The sequence below is a fragment of the Cyclopterus lumpus genome, chromosome 9 (assembly GCF_009769545.1).
Source record: "Cyclopterus lumpus isolate fCycLum1 chromosome 9, fCycLum1.pri, whole genome shotgun sequence".
In the NCBI taxonomy this organism is placed as follows: domain Eukaryota; kingdom Metazoa; phylum Chordata; class Actinopteri; order Perciformes; family Cyclopteridae; genus Cyclopterus; species Cyclopterus lumpus.
In genome coordinates this window covers 19,609,012-19,628,710 of record NC_046974.1, presented here as the reverse complement: position 1 = coordinate 19,628,710, position 19,699 = coordinate 19,609,012, and the positions used below count along the sequence as shown (strand labels likewise).

General features: G+C 42.1%; 1 protein-coding gene across 1 annotated transcript; it reads right to left on the bottom strand.

The window, feature by feature from the left end:
* Positions 1 to 4,309: 4,309 nt before the first annotated feature.
* Positions 4,310 to 19,671, bottom strand: plcxd3 (phosphatidylinositol-specific phospholipase C, X domain containing 3). Its single transcript, XM_034542603.1, has 6 exons — positions 19,360 to 19,671; positions 11,022 to 11,278; positions 10,602 to 10,775; positions 8,603 to 8,778; positions 7,880 to 7,981; positions 4,310 to 6,944 (listed from the first exon to the last, which is right to left on the bottom strand). The coding sequence occupies exons 1-6, from the start codon at positions 19,460 to 19,462 to the stop codon at positions 6,788 to 6,790; spliced, it is 969 nt and encodes a 322-aa protein (XP_034398494.1). The 5' UTR covers positions 19,463 to 19,671; the 3' UTR covers positions 4,310 to 6,787.
* Positions 19,672 to 19,699: the final 28 nt, after the last annotated feature.

Below are 19,699 nucleotides of genomic sequence, written 5' to 3'. Positions count from 1 at the left end.
AATCTCCATCCAACGATGGAGAGTCTAGCGTTCAAGAAGGCAGTTTAAACTTGTAGGATTTAATAAAAGTAAGTGAGTGCTGCACAGGAGTAGAAGAAAAACATAAACTAACACAAAGTGACAAATGTGCCACGAGGAGCTCAAAAGATGACAGCAGTGTAGACGTGTGTTTTGAGATCCTCGCCATAAATTTTGAACATACGAGCACATTTCGCAGATGTCATTTTCTACAAACCATTTATTGTTTTTCTAAAATGAATGTACATGTATATTGTCATTTCTAACTTGTTCAGAGGGACATTTGTTGAAAGCCTGTATGAACCAAAACCTTCAACGGAGGCGAGACGTGAAAACAGTCATACGTAACTCTGAGTATTGAGATGTGATATAGTCGAGTAAACACTGGAGGGCAATAGAGATTTGAGAACCGTTTCCCCTCCATGACTGAGATGTGATTCAAGGCTGAGCAAATTCATGGATACGGCAAGTAAGGAGAAAACTGCATATAGTTAAGGATCTATTAGGACATTTAGATCAATCAAGATTGTGATCTTAATGATTTGTCCACAGGTTGAAAGAGAGAACGAGAGGCTGCATGAAGAATGATGACAACCAGGTGTACATCTGCACAGGGCCATCTCTTGCAGCCATATTTGAGTTTGTTCTGCTATTTCTACGTGGGATCCACATCGCTGTCTAATTATAGTTATATATCTGCTGTCACAGCCAGACAGGAGGCATTACTGTGCATAACTATCACATACTGGCAGCTCAAAAGGGAATACCACTGAGTTTGAGTGTTCCGGTGACATGTTTTTTTTTGGCAGCCTTAGGGCAGGCGAGGTTGTGTTAGTGAGCATTGATTCCCGCTGTCTATCATTTCGAGAAATACGCATGAGACAATTTTATCCCGGCCACAGATTTAGGATGTCAAATTAATGTGCAGCTCAAAATGGAGTCGCAAAAGACAAAAAAAAGGTTTTACTACAGCGGTGATGGCATTTTGGAAATGCAAATATATTTTCTGGCAACAGCAGAGGTATAAAGCGGTGAGAAATACAAAGCTCAAACAAACACTTCCTGGCAACAATCTCAGCCCTACATTTACAGGAAAATTAAGCTCCCTCAAGGTAAGCCTCTTATTCGAGAGCAATTTTCCAGGAACAGCAACTTTAGAGCAATGCAGAGATCGCATGGCATCATCTAGGAGTAAATTTAAAAGCGAGCCTTCCATCTGACAATATACAGCCATAGCATTTGTTCCCATACACTGTGCATATGTGATTTTATTCGACACCTGTCATAAACAAGAAGGTCTCTCGATAACTACATTATTGTAATGTTTTGAGGAAAATGGATGCTATGGATCACACAACAACATATAAAAACAGGGAGAAAACATGAACTCAGGTCAAAATAGACAATCAAAACATAAGGGATGCTTACTTTGTGCATAATAAACTCAGGAAATGACTACAAAAGTGATTTCCTGTATGACCCCCCGATAATTAATCACTCGCTACTGTACAGCAGCGAGCCAGGTCCCTGCACTTCGGGCTAGAATAACAGTTGGCTCAGACAATAGGCCACCAGACCGTGCCCTCTATTAGTGCCGCTTCTGTGAGCCTCATGATGTTCAGAGGGCATTTTGACCGCCATCTGCCCTGGAAGTTCGGTCTGCCAGAGAACAACAGGCTGTGAGGCTCCGGCAGAGACAGACTTAGTCAATGAACATGGGGCTTATGTGCTCTCCTCCAGAATAAACTGTACCGATATTTCTTCATTAAAGTGGTATTTGTGTCCTGATAGCCTACTGGTTTAAATGTATGTTTGTCACTGCTCCGTCCCCTTTTGATGCATATCATCCCTATGTATCTCGTCTGTTTCTACCTTCAAGAAGTGAAGAAATCATATATACGTATATAAAACAGATATTAAAAAAAAAAGTAAGCTTATCAACAATAAACTGCCGAGACTGTGAAGTCAAATTAACAACAACTTTATCTGTTCAAGGTATAGACAATGTACTGTATGGCAATGGTTCCCCAACCTAGGGGTCTAAAATATATTATTGTTTCATTTGTTTCTCACTTTTCTGAAATGTGTTTTATTCTGAAATTCTTGATAATTCCTATCTAAAAACTATGAAAATAAAACAGTTTCAGAGGGACACATCCCTCTTGTCGGTGCAGAATTAGACCTTCCTTCCTTTTCAGGTTAAAAACAATTGTCTACTTTATGTATAGGGCACAGATAACACTCTAAAAGAGGAAAATATTGCCGAAAAGCTTTAAGATGTGCTATATTTTTATTTCATTAAAAGCTGGCATTTTGTAAATACGTGTTTTTCAACAGACAGCAGCAATATGAAGATATGAAGCCTGTGACAAGCGGTCACAAGTTGCTTCACATAAAGGGTCACAAGAAAATAACCAACATATAGCTCAAAATGAACTTTGAGCTCCGAGACACAATGGACAAAAATTCCAATCTTAGAGAAAGGGCAAACGATGTCAAGGTTAAGCCTAACTCTTTGACTTCAAAGTGTTAATGGTCTGTGATGAACAAGGTCATAAACCAGCAGGCAGTTCTGGCCGATGGCCTTTCAGACAGAATGACAACATTAACTCTACTTGCTCCCTCTCTGTCCCCTTGCTGTGAGTGTTGCCCGCTGCCTCTCTTTGTCCACTTTCATGTCCGACTGAGTAAACAAATCCCCAGTTTCTGATCTCTCCCCGATAATAACCCGGCCTTTTGTTGACTTTTAATAATCAACTGTGTATCCAAGCCTTTTACGTTTCTCATTATATTATTGTCCATTGTCGTGTGGCTTGTATTGGCAGATACATTGCCAGCCTGTGTTGTGTGCACCCCATACAACTCGACACAGGAGTGGTTGGGGAAATCACTCCTCCTCCTCCTCCTCACACTCCAAGCTTTTCTGAAACTGTTCATCTCGTTACTGGCCCTCTGTACACCGTCTGAATGCCATCATCCATCTCTACCTCCCACACCTTTACCTCCTCCTCATCTGTGTGTGTGTGTGTTGGTGGAAATGTATCATCGTGTTCTTCTAAATGTAACTGTGCTACTGACCTCTGAAAGCAGAGTTCAGCTCATCTTGACCGATAGCCTCAACGGCGCCAGCGAAGAGGGACAATGACCGATCTTATTATTGTCTAGTCGTCTTGTATTTTGGCTTTCTCTCTATCTCTGTCACCTCTCAGGGACGCAGCCAAAAAACATCCGTCAGGCAGGCAAAACCTGTCTGAAGGACGCCGGGTGGAAGGAGGAAGGAGCAAGAGGGGGAGGAGGGGATGAGGGGCAAACATCTCATCAATAATTATGACTGTATAAAACTATGTTGCACTATCTTTCTGGGTCAGACCGCCTAACCATTTGTGGGGTGGAGCTCTGGTCATTCAATTGAATTATCTCTGTGTGTGTGCGTGTGTGTGTATGTGCGTGCGTGTGTGTGTGTGTGTGTGTGTGTGTGTATGTGTGTCATAGAGAGTGACAGAGAAAAACACATTCACACAAGGATAAGGACACGATAACATTGGTCATTTGCATTAATAATGACTTACTGTCCATTTGTAAATGGAATAAAGCAAACAAGGGAAATTAATAAGCTTTAACCTTTCCCTTCAGTCAACAACTGTAATGTGAAATCAAAGCAATCAAAGCACTTAATACCTTCCAGTCAGCTGGTCTGCATTTACCAGCACAAAACTGCACTGGGGAGCTTCCAGAGAAGTACGTGTGGATGCGTGTGTCATGATGATGTCAATCAACCTTGTGCATTTATACGCATCAATATGAGAACGCAAGCTTTCGATTCAGTGTTTGTTAAAAACAGCTGCATGCTTATTTTACGGGTCACATGACACAGAATATATAGCAGAATAGATATTTTTCATTCTTTTTAAAAGGAAAGACCTTGAACACAGCGAGACACTCTGCATCCCAGTTATCTCCGTTTCCTCTCCGTGAGCAACACCTGGCTGCAGAATGGCAGATGCTGAATTACAAAACAGCAAGGTCACCCTGGGCGCCGCTGCCCACCCACCTCCATCCTCATCACCCTGGAAACTGGATGATTTTAGGATGCTCTGCTGCACACATAGGGAATGAAATACTGGTATGTGAGTTTAAAAGCTGCAAATATACTTTAGATTTATAGTATTGCCATTTGGTGATTTCATTCAATCACAATTGTATTATAATTGCTTTAATAACAGGGTTTATTTTTCCCAATCAAGCAACTAACTAACCAAACACCACTCGACAAGCCAGATACATCCCAGAGTCACTTATTAGGCGTAGAAGCTTTATTTGATTTGATTTGCCATTTCCACTTAGAACAGAGTCACCTTTGAACAAAAGTTTTTGAGTTTTACAACAGCAAAGGACTCTTTTCACACCAGAACATAAAGGCAATGACAACAGTTTGGACCAGGGAAGACACAAATGTCCTTACGACGCAATTTACAAGCCTTTAAAGTCTGATTGTTTTCATTGTTAATCTGTATGAGTAGTAGCAGTGCAACATTTAAAAAATAGATCAGTTTGGAGATGTGTCCTAAAGGGTAAAAACATGTCTAGCTGAGATGCCGTCATGTTCTTGAGAACATGACGCAGAAGATAACTTAGCAGATGCACAAACACGAATGGACCCTGTTGCTAAACAACAAAAGTACTGTTTGGTTCATGCACTTCACTGAAAATATGAATAGAAGAAGCATTATGATAACTCAGTTAAGGTATAAGTTAAGAAATGATCATCAATGACTTTGCAAAAGTTTAAATAATTTACAATTCATCGGCAGCATACTATTTGCAATTACAGTATGTACAAACTTTCCACGATATAAAACATTTTAACATTTTAACATGAAACCACACTGAAGTGAAAGAAACGTTGAAACTTGAGCTCCACATTGAAGCATAAGAGTAAGAATGACTTTCTAGCTGATACTCAGTCACTTTTTTAAAATTAATAGTTTTGTAGAAATGGCACCGTTACTCACAAGACACATACATTCACAAATCCAAAGAGTTGAATTTCCTGTTTTGGTTGTACGTTACCAAACGGGACAACAATGTCCTCACAGAATACATTCTCAGCAGGAAATGCCACACTGATCATAACATGTGTGGATGTTTGACTCCTATGCGATTGTTTTCATGCAAAGTGGCGCAAAACCTTGCAATAAAAAGAATATTCCTATTATCTTTCTGGTTGCCATTTTAAAGTACATTTCTTTTCAAAATAAAATACTGCAGGGTATAGAATGACACCCATTAAACATAAATTGAAAATTAAATTGAACTAAATGATATAGCAGAAATCCGGGGATTCATAACATTCAGAAACATGAAACACCTAATAAGGTAGACACCAAAGAGTTACAGCTAGATATTAAACTAAACATTTATTGTATAATTTTCCATGTGTCAAAGCACAGCTGTTACATCAAGTGCTTTGACTCCATGTTATGATGTTCAGCCTTTTCTGACTTTAGATGAAACGTGTCTCTCAGTAAGTGTGGAGCAGCCTCATCACCTGTTATTATGAAAGACACAACACCGTGATACATCTCACGATGACTCATGTATACTGCACTACAGCAGTGAGCATAGGTCGCACACACAGACAGCGGACACACTCTCGTACCCAGATGTACTGTATTTTTATACTTGGGTATCACGACTCAGCACCCACCGCAGAATCCAATACATTTGTCACGTTGGATTCTTAACTATTAGAAATGACTCGTCGCATTGATTGCATTTCTAGCTGACCTAAATAAAAAATAAAACTGTAAAGGTTTTCTTGCAGCGACAGCTGATGCTTATCTTAGCATTTCAAAGATCGTGGTTTTGTTTAGATGCACCGTAGATACACATAGTTTGATTGGTACATTGATCTCTGCTAGCCGAGCTGCACTCTCTCGAAAATCTCTGTGGTTTTGAATGATGGAGGTGATGACTGCACAAAAGGTGTCTGATCAATGTCTAGGCTGCAAGCTGACTTCAGAGGAGACTATTACTGGGAGAAAGCCCCTTCAGAGATTACGTCTCAGGACACATAATATGGAAGATGGTTCCTTTATTGTCTATGTACTGTGTAAAGACATTGTAATAACACGTTTTAAACACATTCTGCTGTTTTTCAGAAACACCTGCAGTGATCTGAACTGCATACTGTAATAATGATAATTTAAAAAAAAAATCTTTTGTCCAGGTTTGGACAAAGAACGGCAAGCTATTTAAACCAGGCCAGAATTAGAGAGGTTTAAGTTACATAGGCTTATTTTACGACAACTTCTGAAAAGAAACGTCACTAGAATACCAAACATAATGTACCAACACATTTAGCTGAAAGTTGATATGCTGTGAGGAATCTACCCCAGGTGAAGAGGTAAGCCAGAAAACAGTGCACCAGTTACTTTTATAGCACAGGAAGTAAAGAAAATCAACATCCTCTAGAAAATAAATGTTGATCCCCAAAATAGAAAGAAATATTTAAAAAAACAAAAAAATATAACCTCACTCTCTTCGTGCTCCAACCAAACACCTGTGTTGTTTCTGCCAATCCCAACTTTTCCTGCCTCAACAACCTTTTGCCGTTGGAACTCTCAATTCACTATAGCCCTAAATAAAGTGAAAGGAGCAGTGCAGATGCCCTCCTGAAATAAACGCCAAAGAGAAAAGAGTGAGAGCACAGTCCAAGCCCCTAGTGCTAGTAGTGGTGACCGTGCTCCCCGACGCACCCTGTGGGCTTTCAGGTGGCATCGTCGTCTTCATCGTCTAGGTGATAGTTGAGGGTGATGACGGCGCTGATGAACTCTCCGAGCTCCACAAAGTCAGCCGTGATAATGTTGATGCCGCTCTCCCCGGGTCTCTGCGATCTGATCCACTGCATCATGCCCGGTAAGGCCCTGGGAGGACGCACAGAAACACACACACACACACGTTAGGGGAATGAGGAAGAGGGTGTGTGGGGTGCTATGAGAGTCACAAAAGATCCAGAGGGACAGAAGAAGGGATGATTCATGTTTGGCTGGTTTAACACACAGAGAGAGAGACACGCTGTGATAAAAGATCCCTGTGACGCAGCACGAGATGTCTGCAAGCCAGACACCAGCTGTGAGGACGAAACTCTGAACACTTGCTGGACATGTTCATGTGGGCTGTGCCGCAGGAGGAGGGTGTTACTCCTGCAGATGCCTCGCCCAAGTTTCTGCTTGGCAAATTCTCCGATCTGTCTCCTCCTCATGCATCGCGTCCCCGCTCTGTCGAGTTCTATGCTGGCAGTGTGCATGGCAAAAGGGAACGGACGGCTTTCTAAAGGACGCCTACATCGAAGTAACCCAAACACCTGGTGACAGTGGGCTGATAGTGGAGTTGTCAAATGAATAATTCATGCCAGGAAAATGTACGCTTTTCACAAACTGGTGACACTAAGAGCGAGTTGCATATAGACAACACTGGGGGTAAATCATGAAAAGCAAATCCTGAACCCGAACTGAGCAGGGGAGCTAAAGAAAGAGGGAGGAGAAGGATGAGAAGCATCGCCTGTTTATAAAAGAACTCAAGGTCAGTGTCAGGCGCCTCGGGATACCGACGAAAAACCAACATGCCTCTGGATTTTGTTATAAAATGCTACAATAACTCACATGACTGTTTGTGCGAGTGCATTTGTGTGCGCGCGCACATTAATCTTTGTTCTAAGTTTCGTGTAAACCACGTCATTTCTGTGGCTCTAAGTTTGGTTCCACAGTGTGCCACCTCTGGTGCTGAACTCGCATCTCATCCAGTCTTCATCATAAAACCTTTTTTCATATTTCTGTCATACACAAACAGTTGTACACACCTTTCTGTGATTGTCTCTCTCAGTCCGCTAGCCACCCCCTTCATCACAGTGCTGGCCTTTGGTGTCAGAACCACCTGGGAGACAAAGAAGGTCCCCTTCCTCCTGCAGGAGTCACATCACGTATTTACAAGTTATGTTGCTGTATTTCTCTAAAAAGCACCTTATGGCATCTACTGCAGAGATGTGCTCAACGAATACATCAATGTTGCCTTAATTTAGATTTAATTACATAGCCTTACGTAGCCACGAAGGGACAAAACCACTTAAAATAATACAACTATTTCACATGCAAATTGATGTCAGACTTCGAAGAAGATTGCTTCCAATTACTGTCAGCAGTTTCCTTTACATGAATATATTAATGAGTTTTAAAGGGTAAAAATGTGGTTTTACCTTAATTTAAGCTTGACCGCAGCAAAGTGGGGCCATAATAGGTTTTGGCCTAGTCTTGTTTACAACTTAGCCATTGGTGTGTCACATTGCCAGGGATTGTAATAACTCATGCATTTCATTCCAGCTCCCATCCTCCAACTAACGACAGCAAATTCATTTGTAAGTCATTTATTCCTGAACTCTGAGCAAGGGATGAGCATATGACAATAATTTAAGGTCATGGTTGATTGACCCACCGTGGTTAGATCACCTGCACAGGGGACACGACACAGTACAGAGATATATCCCATTTAACCTCATGCATTAAATGAAATAAAGGTAGCGTCTGACCTGCGGTCGGTGACAGACGCCTGGAGAAACTGCACCAGCTTCTCTGGGTCGGTGGTGTTGGCCCAGGGAGAGGGCATCATCTGCCCTGGCCACAGGAAGGGCACCTCCAGGGCCATGGGGTGGTGGTAGAAGACAAGCACCTGGTACTCCTTCTCCCACATGTACTGCAGAGACACCTGGAGATGGAGGCATGTGCTCAGGTTACATGGGGAAAGAAAAACAAAGAAAAAAACAAAAAGGTGATGGGTGTTGAATAGCAAATATACAAAAGAGCCCCTTCTGTGCTGAGTGACAGAAGACATTATAAAGTAGCTGATATGTATCTCACAGTTTGTCTTGGAAGCTTTAATGTTTATTTAAATGGAAGCAAATATGAATAAATGGATATAATTGCCAGATGTGATGCATCACTACAGCTGATTTTTAAGCAGCTTTGGTTCAATACTCAGTTTTGATTGACCATCGACATTGTTAGGTATGTTTAGTGGAGTAGACGAGTGTGTACTGCATTAGAGATCACTAAGGAGAAAGGAGGTATACTCCTATGTATTTCAATGGCTTTTTGACCAACAGGTGATTATACTGTAAATGTACAGTAAAAGATGCGGATATACTCCAAAAACCTACTCCATATACCTGCCTATACCCTCCACTACTGCAATACTCAATGTACACTGTTATTTCTGAAGACAAACAGTGTTTTATGTCTCATAGTGTATTGCTAATCGAGGGGAAAGAGTAATAAATGCAATTTAAATTCATATTTTAAAGCTACAACAGGCAAGTCAAGAGAAGCAGGAAGACTGAAGACGACCTGCCAGAAATCCTATTCACAGTAAATAATGAATAGCACTTTTGTGCTGATCTATATGTCGTCAACCCTTCTACCCAAAGGGTAAACAGCAATATTTGTACCTAGCTATGGTTGCCGTTCTGCCACAGCGTTGCGTATGAGAAATGAATCTTTTGGTTAAATCTCTGCTGCAATATTTTTGGTGGAAGAGTGGGGTTAAAGTTAGAAACCAAAACAAAGCAAAAACCAAAATAAACATCCTGGTCAGCAGATTAAAGGGAGAAGCCGGGTAATAAGTTGGATGGTGAGCAGGGAGGTGGTTACAGTTTAAAAACAAGCCTTTCCATCTCGACCCCAAGATCCACATAGCTCACATATATAGATTTTGATTCTCCATCATTCAGATGTATTTTGTGATACTGAGCATTCAGATGTACATTACGCCTGAGAATAAGTCAAACAACTACTGGAGAAGAATGAGGCGGTTGGCATATTTACTATGAGATCGAGGGGTGACAAGGGAATAGTAGAAGAGATGTACTCAAAGACAAAGGAAGGGAAGAAAGGGGAGCGAGGAGTGAATATAATACCTGAGGAGGAAAGAACAGTCATTGGTCTTCTCTAAACACCACCCGAGATGCACCTACAGCACTGAGAAGACTTATTATTGTAATCATTACTTTTCCAAGAATCCACATGTCACCGTTGGCCTTTTCCTCATAGACTTGATTTATCACTCACAGCAGCACCTAACAGGAAACTATGATCTTTGGTATTGATTGCTACTCCTTCTTTCCGGATTCTAGAAATACACCGTCACCTCGGGTGGGGGGAGGGAGGGAGGGAGGTGGATCAAGTGGTAGAGGGTGAAAAGAAGAAAAAAAAGCGACCGAGAAAAGCAGCAGAGAGACAAACCTATCTGAGCAAGGGGGCATTTTCTGTGTGAAAAAACAATGAACAAATATAAATGGATGCGATAACCATGATTTTGCATCTCAAAACATCTCTGAGATCAAAACATAGAAATTACTGTTATCCCGCTCTGACAAAAACAATAATTTTCAAAAAAACATTTGAACACACACACACACACACACACACACACGAGAGAGCCTGATTTGGGTTCTTCCTTGATCAAGAGTTGTTGCGATGAGAGAAGCATCTGAAATAATCGTTTGAGGCCCGCTTGTATAGCTTCTAGCGTACCTCCTGAGCGAAGACGACTGGGCAGAGTTTGTCCCCAAACACCTCTTTCAACATAGCCACCAGTCTTTCGTGGTGCATGTTCTGCACGCCGTAGAAGTGGTTGAAGTCCAGGAACACAACCTCTCTGGCATGAGACGACAGGAAACCGCTGATCTGCTCGAGACCTTCTCTGACCTAAAAGAAAAGCACAATAATGAACAATACGTGTATCAAGAATTTGTTTCATGATATTAATTATATGAAATAAATAGGCACATAAATGACTGTGATGTACTTTAAAATCTCTGAAGGACCGTGTGTGAGTCTGCGCTCTCACATGAATATGCTGCCACAAAACTGCTATGTAAAAATATCACTAAGCAACCACAAGCGTTGCAACAATATTCACCACATCAAAAACCAGCGAAACGTTATGCTGACCGTGGCACTGAAGAGTCCGTGGGCGAAGAACAGCTCGTTGTCGGGGTCGCGGGGCTTGGTGGAGATGCGCAGGTCAAAGAAGCGGATCCCAGCCTCCAGTTGGCTGGTGAAGTTCATTGTCTGTGTTGCTAACCACTTCCTCATTAGTTTCTTGGCCACCGTGCCAAAAACAGAAACAAAGTTCTGCACCGTCTCCGGCTGCTCGGGTCCAACTGGGGACGTCTCGTCAATGTAGAAACTGAAGGAATCATGGGAACCTGGAGAAGACACAAACATAAGGACGCATGCAGGTGTTGACCACTGCTGGCGGGACACAGCTGGAAGAGTGGGGTCAGTGCTGGACAACATCCCGGTGCCGTGGCAACAATACTGACAGTGAATAACAGTATTTTTGGTTAAACCTGATGCCGGTCTCCGATCCTCTGCTTCTGTAACTCTGTATGCCCTGAAAATCTAGTCTTGTCTTCCGATGACTCAATGTGCAATTTCAGAGCCGTGGAGACTTTCTAAACCCCACGAAAGGCTCATTTCTACCTTTCACAGGTCCGTCACACTTGCAAATGGTCCAACATGGTCCCGTAGATATTAAGATCCTCTTTTTCATATCACGCGTTTGGTATACTCCTGTTGGTCATGACTTGCTTGGTGATTCGATTCCTGGTGGTAACTTTCAAATTTAAATTTAAAGAAGTGTATTTAAGACCAATGTTTTTCCGAACGGAAAAAGGATCCTAGATATCTAATCAGAAAGTGTTTTAGGTATTTTCAATAAATCAGATGTCTTGCAGAGAAAAAGAAAAACTACAAACTCATCATATTTCTTGGGTAGATCAAAGCTATTTCACCCTCTCTATTAAGACACCTCGCTTTACAAGCAGAATTGGATCAACCTCTACTAGACAAGGTCGCTGAACTACCGCGTGCACTGAGGTGTACCTGCTATGAACAAGTTGACCTGCCATTGAATGTCTGGCACCCCAACTGCAGCGCTCATTATTTCTCAGTAAAATATCAAAAGATTAATAAATTCATTTCTTTTGCGGAAAGTAGTCCTGACGAAACTGAAAAGATACGTGCTTTTTTGAAATGTCACTTTCCATTACCCCGAGGCTCACAGACACATTTACATTCACCGCCACTGCTTTGGAGTGGCAGCGGAAATGTCAGAGATAAGATATCTAAAAATCTCAGCAGATAAAATTAAAAACTATTAGAAGGGATTTTTTGTTACTTTTGGCCCCGTGAGAGAGATAGTGATGTGATGATCATTTGGTTAAACCAACCCTTTCATCAAAAGCTTGTTCTAATTGAACCATTATTCTAGGAGCTGTACGAGAAACAAGACTAAATCCCATCCCACTAGTGGCTGTTAAAAATAACATTGGACAAAAGTCTGTCAATAAATTGATGCTTATAGGTGACACTTAAGCATGTCCTTACAATCGATCCATGGGGAACTCCAGCTAAGCGAGCTAAGCTAAGTCTGAAGGTCGTGTGACCTACCGATCCTGTTTGAGAGGAGGAAAAGTGTGTGTGTGTGTGTATCATTATTCAAATTAAGCTGACAGTAACTCTGGTATATTCCTCCTGCTCTCCTGACTGCAATCAGCTCCATCACGTTCCCTCACTCAAACAAGCATTCGCCCTCCCCTCCTCCACCAACACACAGCCTGCATTGACCTTCAGCGATACTCCGGTGCCAGGTCTTCGCAGTGGGCCCAGAGAATGACCATAAGCAGGTTAGACAGCTGAATCCTGGGGCAGCACCCGGCATCTTTACAGGCTCAACCGTACCACCGGGGTCGCAACGTAACAGAGTATGACCGTAACCAGTCACAACAGCCGGCTGTGCTGTTTTTTGCACAATGAAGCAATATTGTGGTGCAACAAAACACCACAATCATAATCACACTATTGTTTTATTCATCCATTAATCTACCAGTTATTTTCCTCACTATTTGATTCAAAATGATGGTGAGAAATAATCACAATCGTAAATGTGTGCATTACTAACTAGCATGTATGACAAAAAGACACGTGCATTATGCTTCATACTCCAGAGAGGAAAAATCGAGACTGAAGGGCCGAACGTTGTGCAAAAGGGGAAGAACGTCTGTAAGAAAGCTGCATTCGCACTGCTACCTGAGGTCTAAACACCATTAATTGTTGTTTGTGTTATATCAACCCACGGTGAACAAACTTTTCCTTCTTTTTAAAAAAAACCCCAACAAATTATGCTTTTGGTTCATTTAAAGGGACATAGTCCATCATTTGGAACGACCTGCTCACTGTAAACAATAACTAATCGGTCTACTCATGCAGTTTGTTAGGTTCAGCTTTGATAAATGTGATGATACAACATATTGTTACTCATAACTTGTAAAATACCGACGCCTGGTCAGCGGCCCTCGGCGTCAAATTATGATGCTAGCTCCCCCTCTAGGGTCCGTTTCCACTTGCAAAGTGCGTGACGATAACGTGACTAGTGACTCAACCGATACAGAACCACACAGGACTAACGACTGCTGTGACCAAATGTCAAAGTTAATTAGAACGGGACACAAACAGCAGTCTCACGGACAAAAGTCCTGTTTGTTTGACCGATCCAACTCGCCTCCCACCGGCACCGTGCGTACTATTCCCCTCTTTATACTACGTCAGGAGAGGAAGATGTGTGCATGGACAAACACCAACAATGCACTGAAAGTAACTAACTCGTTGAATAGTGCAAATTGACGTCGGCTTTGCAACATAATCTCGTCAGTGGGGTGAATGAGATTTCAACAACATGCAAGAAAGACAACGCACCAACAGAGAAAGGCGGAAACAAGCAGAGATGATGATGATGATGATGATGATGATGATGATGGTGGTGTAAAAAAAATCCTTTTTGCTCACCATGGACTCTCAAGAGTAGAAAATAAGAAGGAAATGGAAAGTAGCAGGGTGTAGGTGAGCTAAATGACATTTCCCATCCTCTCATGGATCGCTGTAAATAATTTGATAGTGATTGAAATGTTTCTCGTCACAGCCCGCGATTCTTCAAACGTCCATTCGCCCCAGTCTCACTTCGGCTCCCACCTTGCTACTCTCTTCCATCTTGTTCGACTGGCACAAAGCACATACATTTCCAATGAGGCTGAATTATTTGACTTTAAGAATCAAGATAAATGTCCTCCTGCTGGCAAACTCAATTAATTAATGTGGTGAGGCAAGAGCAGCCTGTGGAGAATCCATACCTAATCATTTCTGCCCGTTTCTTAGATATTCTGACAAAAAGATTTACTCGAGTGACCTGTAACATTAGAAAAACACTTTGCTGTCAGTTATAAAAAAGACATGAATGTGCACCTGGACCCACACAGTGACTTTGGTCAATCTACAGTTGAGGTAAACGGTTTTGGGTGGTTTCATTTCTCTAAGACAAATATTTTTTTTTGCCCTCTCTTTGTCTTTCTTTCTACTATTTTCTCCTGCTTTGTTTTTGTTTTTAATCTTTCACCCTCTTTTTTTACAATGGCTTTGAGTACAACTGATTTTCATCCTGGCATCTGATACCATTCATCCTCCTTGTTCAGGGGCTTAAGTGGCAGCATAATTGTCTTGGGACTGACGCACAGATCTACAGCTTGGGCCGCCCTTTTCCTCAGCCCCAAGGAAGCCAAGACTGAAGAGGCCTCTTATGCAATGGATTTGTTTTTATTGCCTGAGAGACCATCTTAACTCAATCCAATTGCCTTCACCCTTTTCCCCTGGCCTAAGGTATGCTATTAATTTCTTTCTTCTCGTAAAGCAATACGCTGCTACAGTCAGCTACTGGAGAGGGGTGGTATGGCTCCCATGAGCCCTCTCATGTAGATATGACCCTGTGGGCTTTTCAGTGTTTGTGAGGTAAAGTTATTTCTCCCATTTGGTAGTTTGTATGCTTTGAATCAAACAAAATGTGGATTTTCCCTGAGTAGGGTAGCTACAACCCACTGTCTAATTTTGAATTGGATACTACATTTCTTTTATGAGTTACTGTATATATTGAAACTAAAACAAACAAACACAATGCATGTGCTCATTATATCTTTCCCAAATCCTCACAGTAGTATTACAATGACAATTTTGTGCGTCATAATACAAAATTAAAATGAGATTTAAATCATATGTGTACCTTTTCCAAACGTGTTCCATCGCCAAGCATGTGGTAATAATGGTACAAATGAGTTAAGCCAGTTCTACAAATACAAACAAATCATTACGTGTGTACAAATAAGTCATTTATAAGGAGAAAATAATGTCATGGCGGTATGTCCATCGGCCTGTTTTGAAGTTCTTCTGCCCTCTAGTGGCCATAAATCGATTGATGGAGTTTGAAAAAAGCCAGAAAGAAAATATATGGATTATTTGTTCACCTATACTTAGAGAGTAGATGGAAAAACGTTGACTAGTTAAAAATAAGCAAAGCTTCGTTGATTCATACAAACATAGCATAGCGCTTTAGGAATCAAAATGTGCATGTAGTCATTGTGCACACCTGTAGGACACAGATACTGAAAATCCACTTTGATTACTATGCTAGCAGAGCAGCCGTTCCCTGCAGTGAAGCTTGTTTCATGGTGAGAGAAGCACAGAGAAACAGATTCAGTGTCTCTGGCAGCCCACCTCTGCTGACCACCTCAGTCGGGCGAATGTGCAGCCTGGCCGTCTGCAGCACTCACCCAGCAGATCCAACTGTCAGGAAAAACAGCCCATCATATCCCCCGCTGATCGGCTTAGTGGATGGAAAATAATAACTACTCCCTGCATCTTTCCCTTCCTTCTCTCCCTTCAATGACCTCCATCTTTAATCTGCCACCGGGCCCTTCTGCTCGTCCCCTCACCCGTTGCCCAATTAGCGACAGAGCTGGCGCAGGTCATCCGACTTGTAGACTCCGTAGTTTGGCACAGTGTGAGGCAAACGTGGCACACGGGGCCAAACACAGAGAGATGAGTCACAAACAAGGTGATTCGGACTAGCAAGAATATGCTTATGAAAAGATGTGTATTATTTTTATATAATAAATGATAGAACCACAATAAACCTGGCTGCTGGGTTGTGTCATGAGTCGCAGCAAAATAAACAAATCACATGCTCAAAAAGTTATGTTCAATGCCGCCCTCATATGTGTATACAAAAAACATTTTTATTTATTTTTTAATCTATGATTTTGACCAAAAAAAACTGTCTGTTCACAGCTCTTCTCCTTTTCTGGACACATTTCAGTGCAGCCTTCATGACACCACTGAGTCAGCTCTCCTCAGGGTGAAAAATGATTTATTTGTGTCTTTGGACTGACAATCATGCGATTTTAATTCAGTTTTGAGCTCTACATGACAATAAATGAGAAAAAAGCAATCAATTTTGTAATATGCAGGAATCACATTGGCCCTCGGGATCAAGCTATGATCAGTTAAGGACGGGATTTAGTGATTAAAATATGTTCTTCCTCTGCACCCGTCTCTGCGCTGTACCACAGGGGCCCATTACAGTGCTCATTTTAGTCCCATGGAATATGCTCGCTCTGGGATCTATTTAAAGAAATTCATTAAATAAATATTTAGTAACACTTCATATCCTGGTTACAACAAGAATATGCAGCTTCGTGAAACCTGCTGTCCATCTCGTGCCCTGAGTGGAAGATCTTTCAACCTAAGAACTTACAAATTAAACCAGTTTCTCTCTTCTTCAGGGACTCGGAGACATGCTTTTATCTCCTCACTTATTGATTACAGTAACTCTTCGTGTGGGAGTCAGTCAGTTGTTGGCCTTGTCTCGCCTGCAGCTTGCTCGACATGCAACAGCAAGGCTACTCGAGAAGAAAGACCGTCCCTCCCCCTGTTCTGGCCTCCCTGCATTGCATCAATCATTTTATGTGTACTGCATGAACAGACACCAGTGTACAGTCCATCTCCCCTTCCAGACCCCTGACATCTTTTGACCAATATTTCCAATGTATCTAAACTCATAAAACCTCTGGTTGATTGAGCATTTCCAATTCTTGACATGTTGCCTCTTACTATGAAGTCTATTGTGCTCACACAGGCTTTTGGGTGTAAACATCTGAGCACTTAACTTTCTGGTACTTTTATTTATATTCACATCGTCTAAACTTTTCACACTTTGATCAGCATTTGTTCTCTTTAGGTTCTGACCATAAAATGTCTCCACTTGACTAAATATTGCATTGCTTGTAGATACTGGTATGTTGCACTCATACTGTACGGAGTTAGGACTCCTTGATTAACTAGCACTTCACCATTAGAGCAATCCTCACACAGAAAAGTTAAACTAATCAACCATGTATTCCTCCTCACAAAAGGCAGTTCACGGCAGATGTGATCGCCCATAAATAGTATGCATTAGTGTATATTGTACTGTACAATGTGGCTTTTAAACTGTTTTCACATTGGACCGGTAGATCTCAGTCAAACGTAAGAGGACATAGATAATATGTCAAAAATGCATATGCTACCTTGAGAACCTATAATGGTTTGTGTGTATGGCCATGTATAATCCTATCATACTCAGGATATTTGGCAGCATCAGTTCATATCCAATTACTCTAAAAAATGGGAAAGCGATGCCACTAAAACATCATAAAAATTTGATACCATCTTCTCTGTCACTACAACATGTTAATATGACTTAATCTCCAAATCATACACGTGATTATGTTTACTAATGAGTACAGCAGTGCAATGCTGGCAATGCAGACACAGTGGGGACTGTTTAGCGGCACCATGCCATCACATCACCCCCACATGAGTGCGACACATTGCCAACATACTTTGGCCTGTATCATTGAGGCTGTCGGCTGGTGAACTCACTATTTCTCCCTGGCAAATAATAAGCATCGCTAAATTACAGGCAACGGTGGGCGGATGCCGAGGATTGTATGTCAGGAATCTAACATGATGAATGTAATATTCTTTCTGCTCAAAAGGAAGAGTGAAACCTGTGGGGGAAATAAAACAGTTGCCTCATTTGTTTCTTGTCTGTCACAGTTTTATTTATGCTTGAACAAAGACTCGTAATGCTGCGCTCCAAGATGAGATGAAGGGAAGTGATATGAGCCAGACCTTTGAAGGAAATTCAAATACATACTCCAAGAGGATATCGTTTTTTGCTTAATAAACTCATATAGTTCTGTGGGATTTTTTTTTTTTAATCAACAAAAAATGTGTGCTCACAAGCACGAGAAAGTGCAAAGAATTTGCGGACGTTAACGGAATCTGCATCCAAATGGAGGACCGACAGAGAGCAGCTGAGCTGCGGGGCCAATAAGAAGTAATGATAGCTAATTAAATTGAACAGAGCATGTTCCCATTGCCGGCTTGGCACGGGTGAACTGTGGTGGACCACGTGAATCGGCAAAATTGCGAGCATGAGGTAATAGACGTCATGCTGCTCCTGTCTTTCAGTGAGTATTTGATTACATCTACTGCTGGACTTCATGTGTCTTGGCATCCTTAGGAGCAGTGGACGGGGCTGGTAATATGCCATGCCTCATTGGACTTAAGGTCCATCATTGGACATGCCATCAAGTAGACACACCAGGTGCTAACAGCAAGAGAGACAGAAATGGAGAGGAAGTGGAAGGAAGAAGAAAAAGAGAGAGCGGGGAGCTCGGAGCATTAGATATGCAAGAAGAAAATGAAGAATGAAAGAGCTGTGTGTGGAGGTGTGATAATCACTAGGCAGCAGATATGGAATTAGCTGGCTGCTAATAGGCCTTTCCATCACTCAGATCAGTGGTGGGCTTTACAACCAGCATTTCCAATTTGAAAGGAGCTTAAGGGGCCCTGCACACCGATTGGCTGAAGGTCCAACCCATCCCACTCTCTTCTCCTCTGTGGCCACCACCCCAGTACAAACGCCAACAATCCCACATTAAACAGACCTCGTGGTTCACGTCTGTTCTTAATCTTTAGAGCGGATCATAGTCTTAAATTGTATTTATACCTCATATCTTCTCCTCGGAATATTAGAAGGACAAGAAAGACATGCAGACCATCACAAGAGGATGCTGAACTGTTCACAATACATGGCACTTTTCACGTTGCGCAACAGGTCTTGCCCTTTGTTCTAATGAGGCGCAATGGAACCAACGCTGTATGTTTCTGTTATACACAGGGGCGCAAAGTAAAACATCAAAGTTTGCAATCCAGTAGAACACTGTACATGTTAAAAGTCATAGCCTACATATGTATTCCTCATTCACTACGATAGCGACATGGAATGCGCGCGCGCGCACAGAAAGACACGGACATACACTTGATGACACCGGGGCGACGTAAAAGAAACACTTACCGGGAATAGACAGGTTGGTGAGCGGGGTGCAGTGCATGCTCTGCGGTAAACTTGACATCCAGTCTGCGAAGCGCATGTCGCTTCTCCCGTGAGACGAAGCCATGCTGCCGCCGTGCACAACGCTCCGTTCACCCAGACCTGCGTGCCTGCGCCAACCGGAGTGCTCACGCGCGCTCTCGCTCTCTCTCTCTCTCTCGATACACACCCGAACACACTTTCACTGCCTCTCTCCTCCTTCTTTCTCTCTGTCTGTCACACACACACACACTCTCGCGCACGCACGCACCAGCGCGACAGAGAGCCAGTCCACACACCCCTTGAGCAGTACGCATCTGCGGAT

Excerpts from the sequence above, each read along its gene's own strand:
- plcxd3 (XM_034542603.1), bottom strand. The coding sequence starts at position 19,462 with ATGGCTTCGTCTCACGGGAGAAGCGACATGCGCTTCGCAGACTGGATG. Across the intron at positions 10,776-11,021 it reads ACGGACTCTTCAGTGCCACG|GTCAGAGAAGGTCTCGAGCA; the intron begins GTCAGCATAACG and ends CTTTTCTTTTAG. Across the intron at positions 8,779-10,601 it reads CAGTCGTCTTCGCTCAGGAG|GTGTCTCTGCAGTACATGTG; the intron begins GTACGCTAGAAG and ends CTCCATCTCCAG.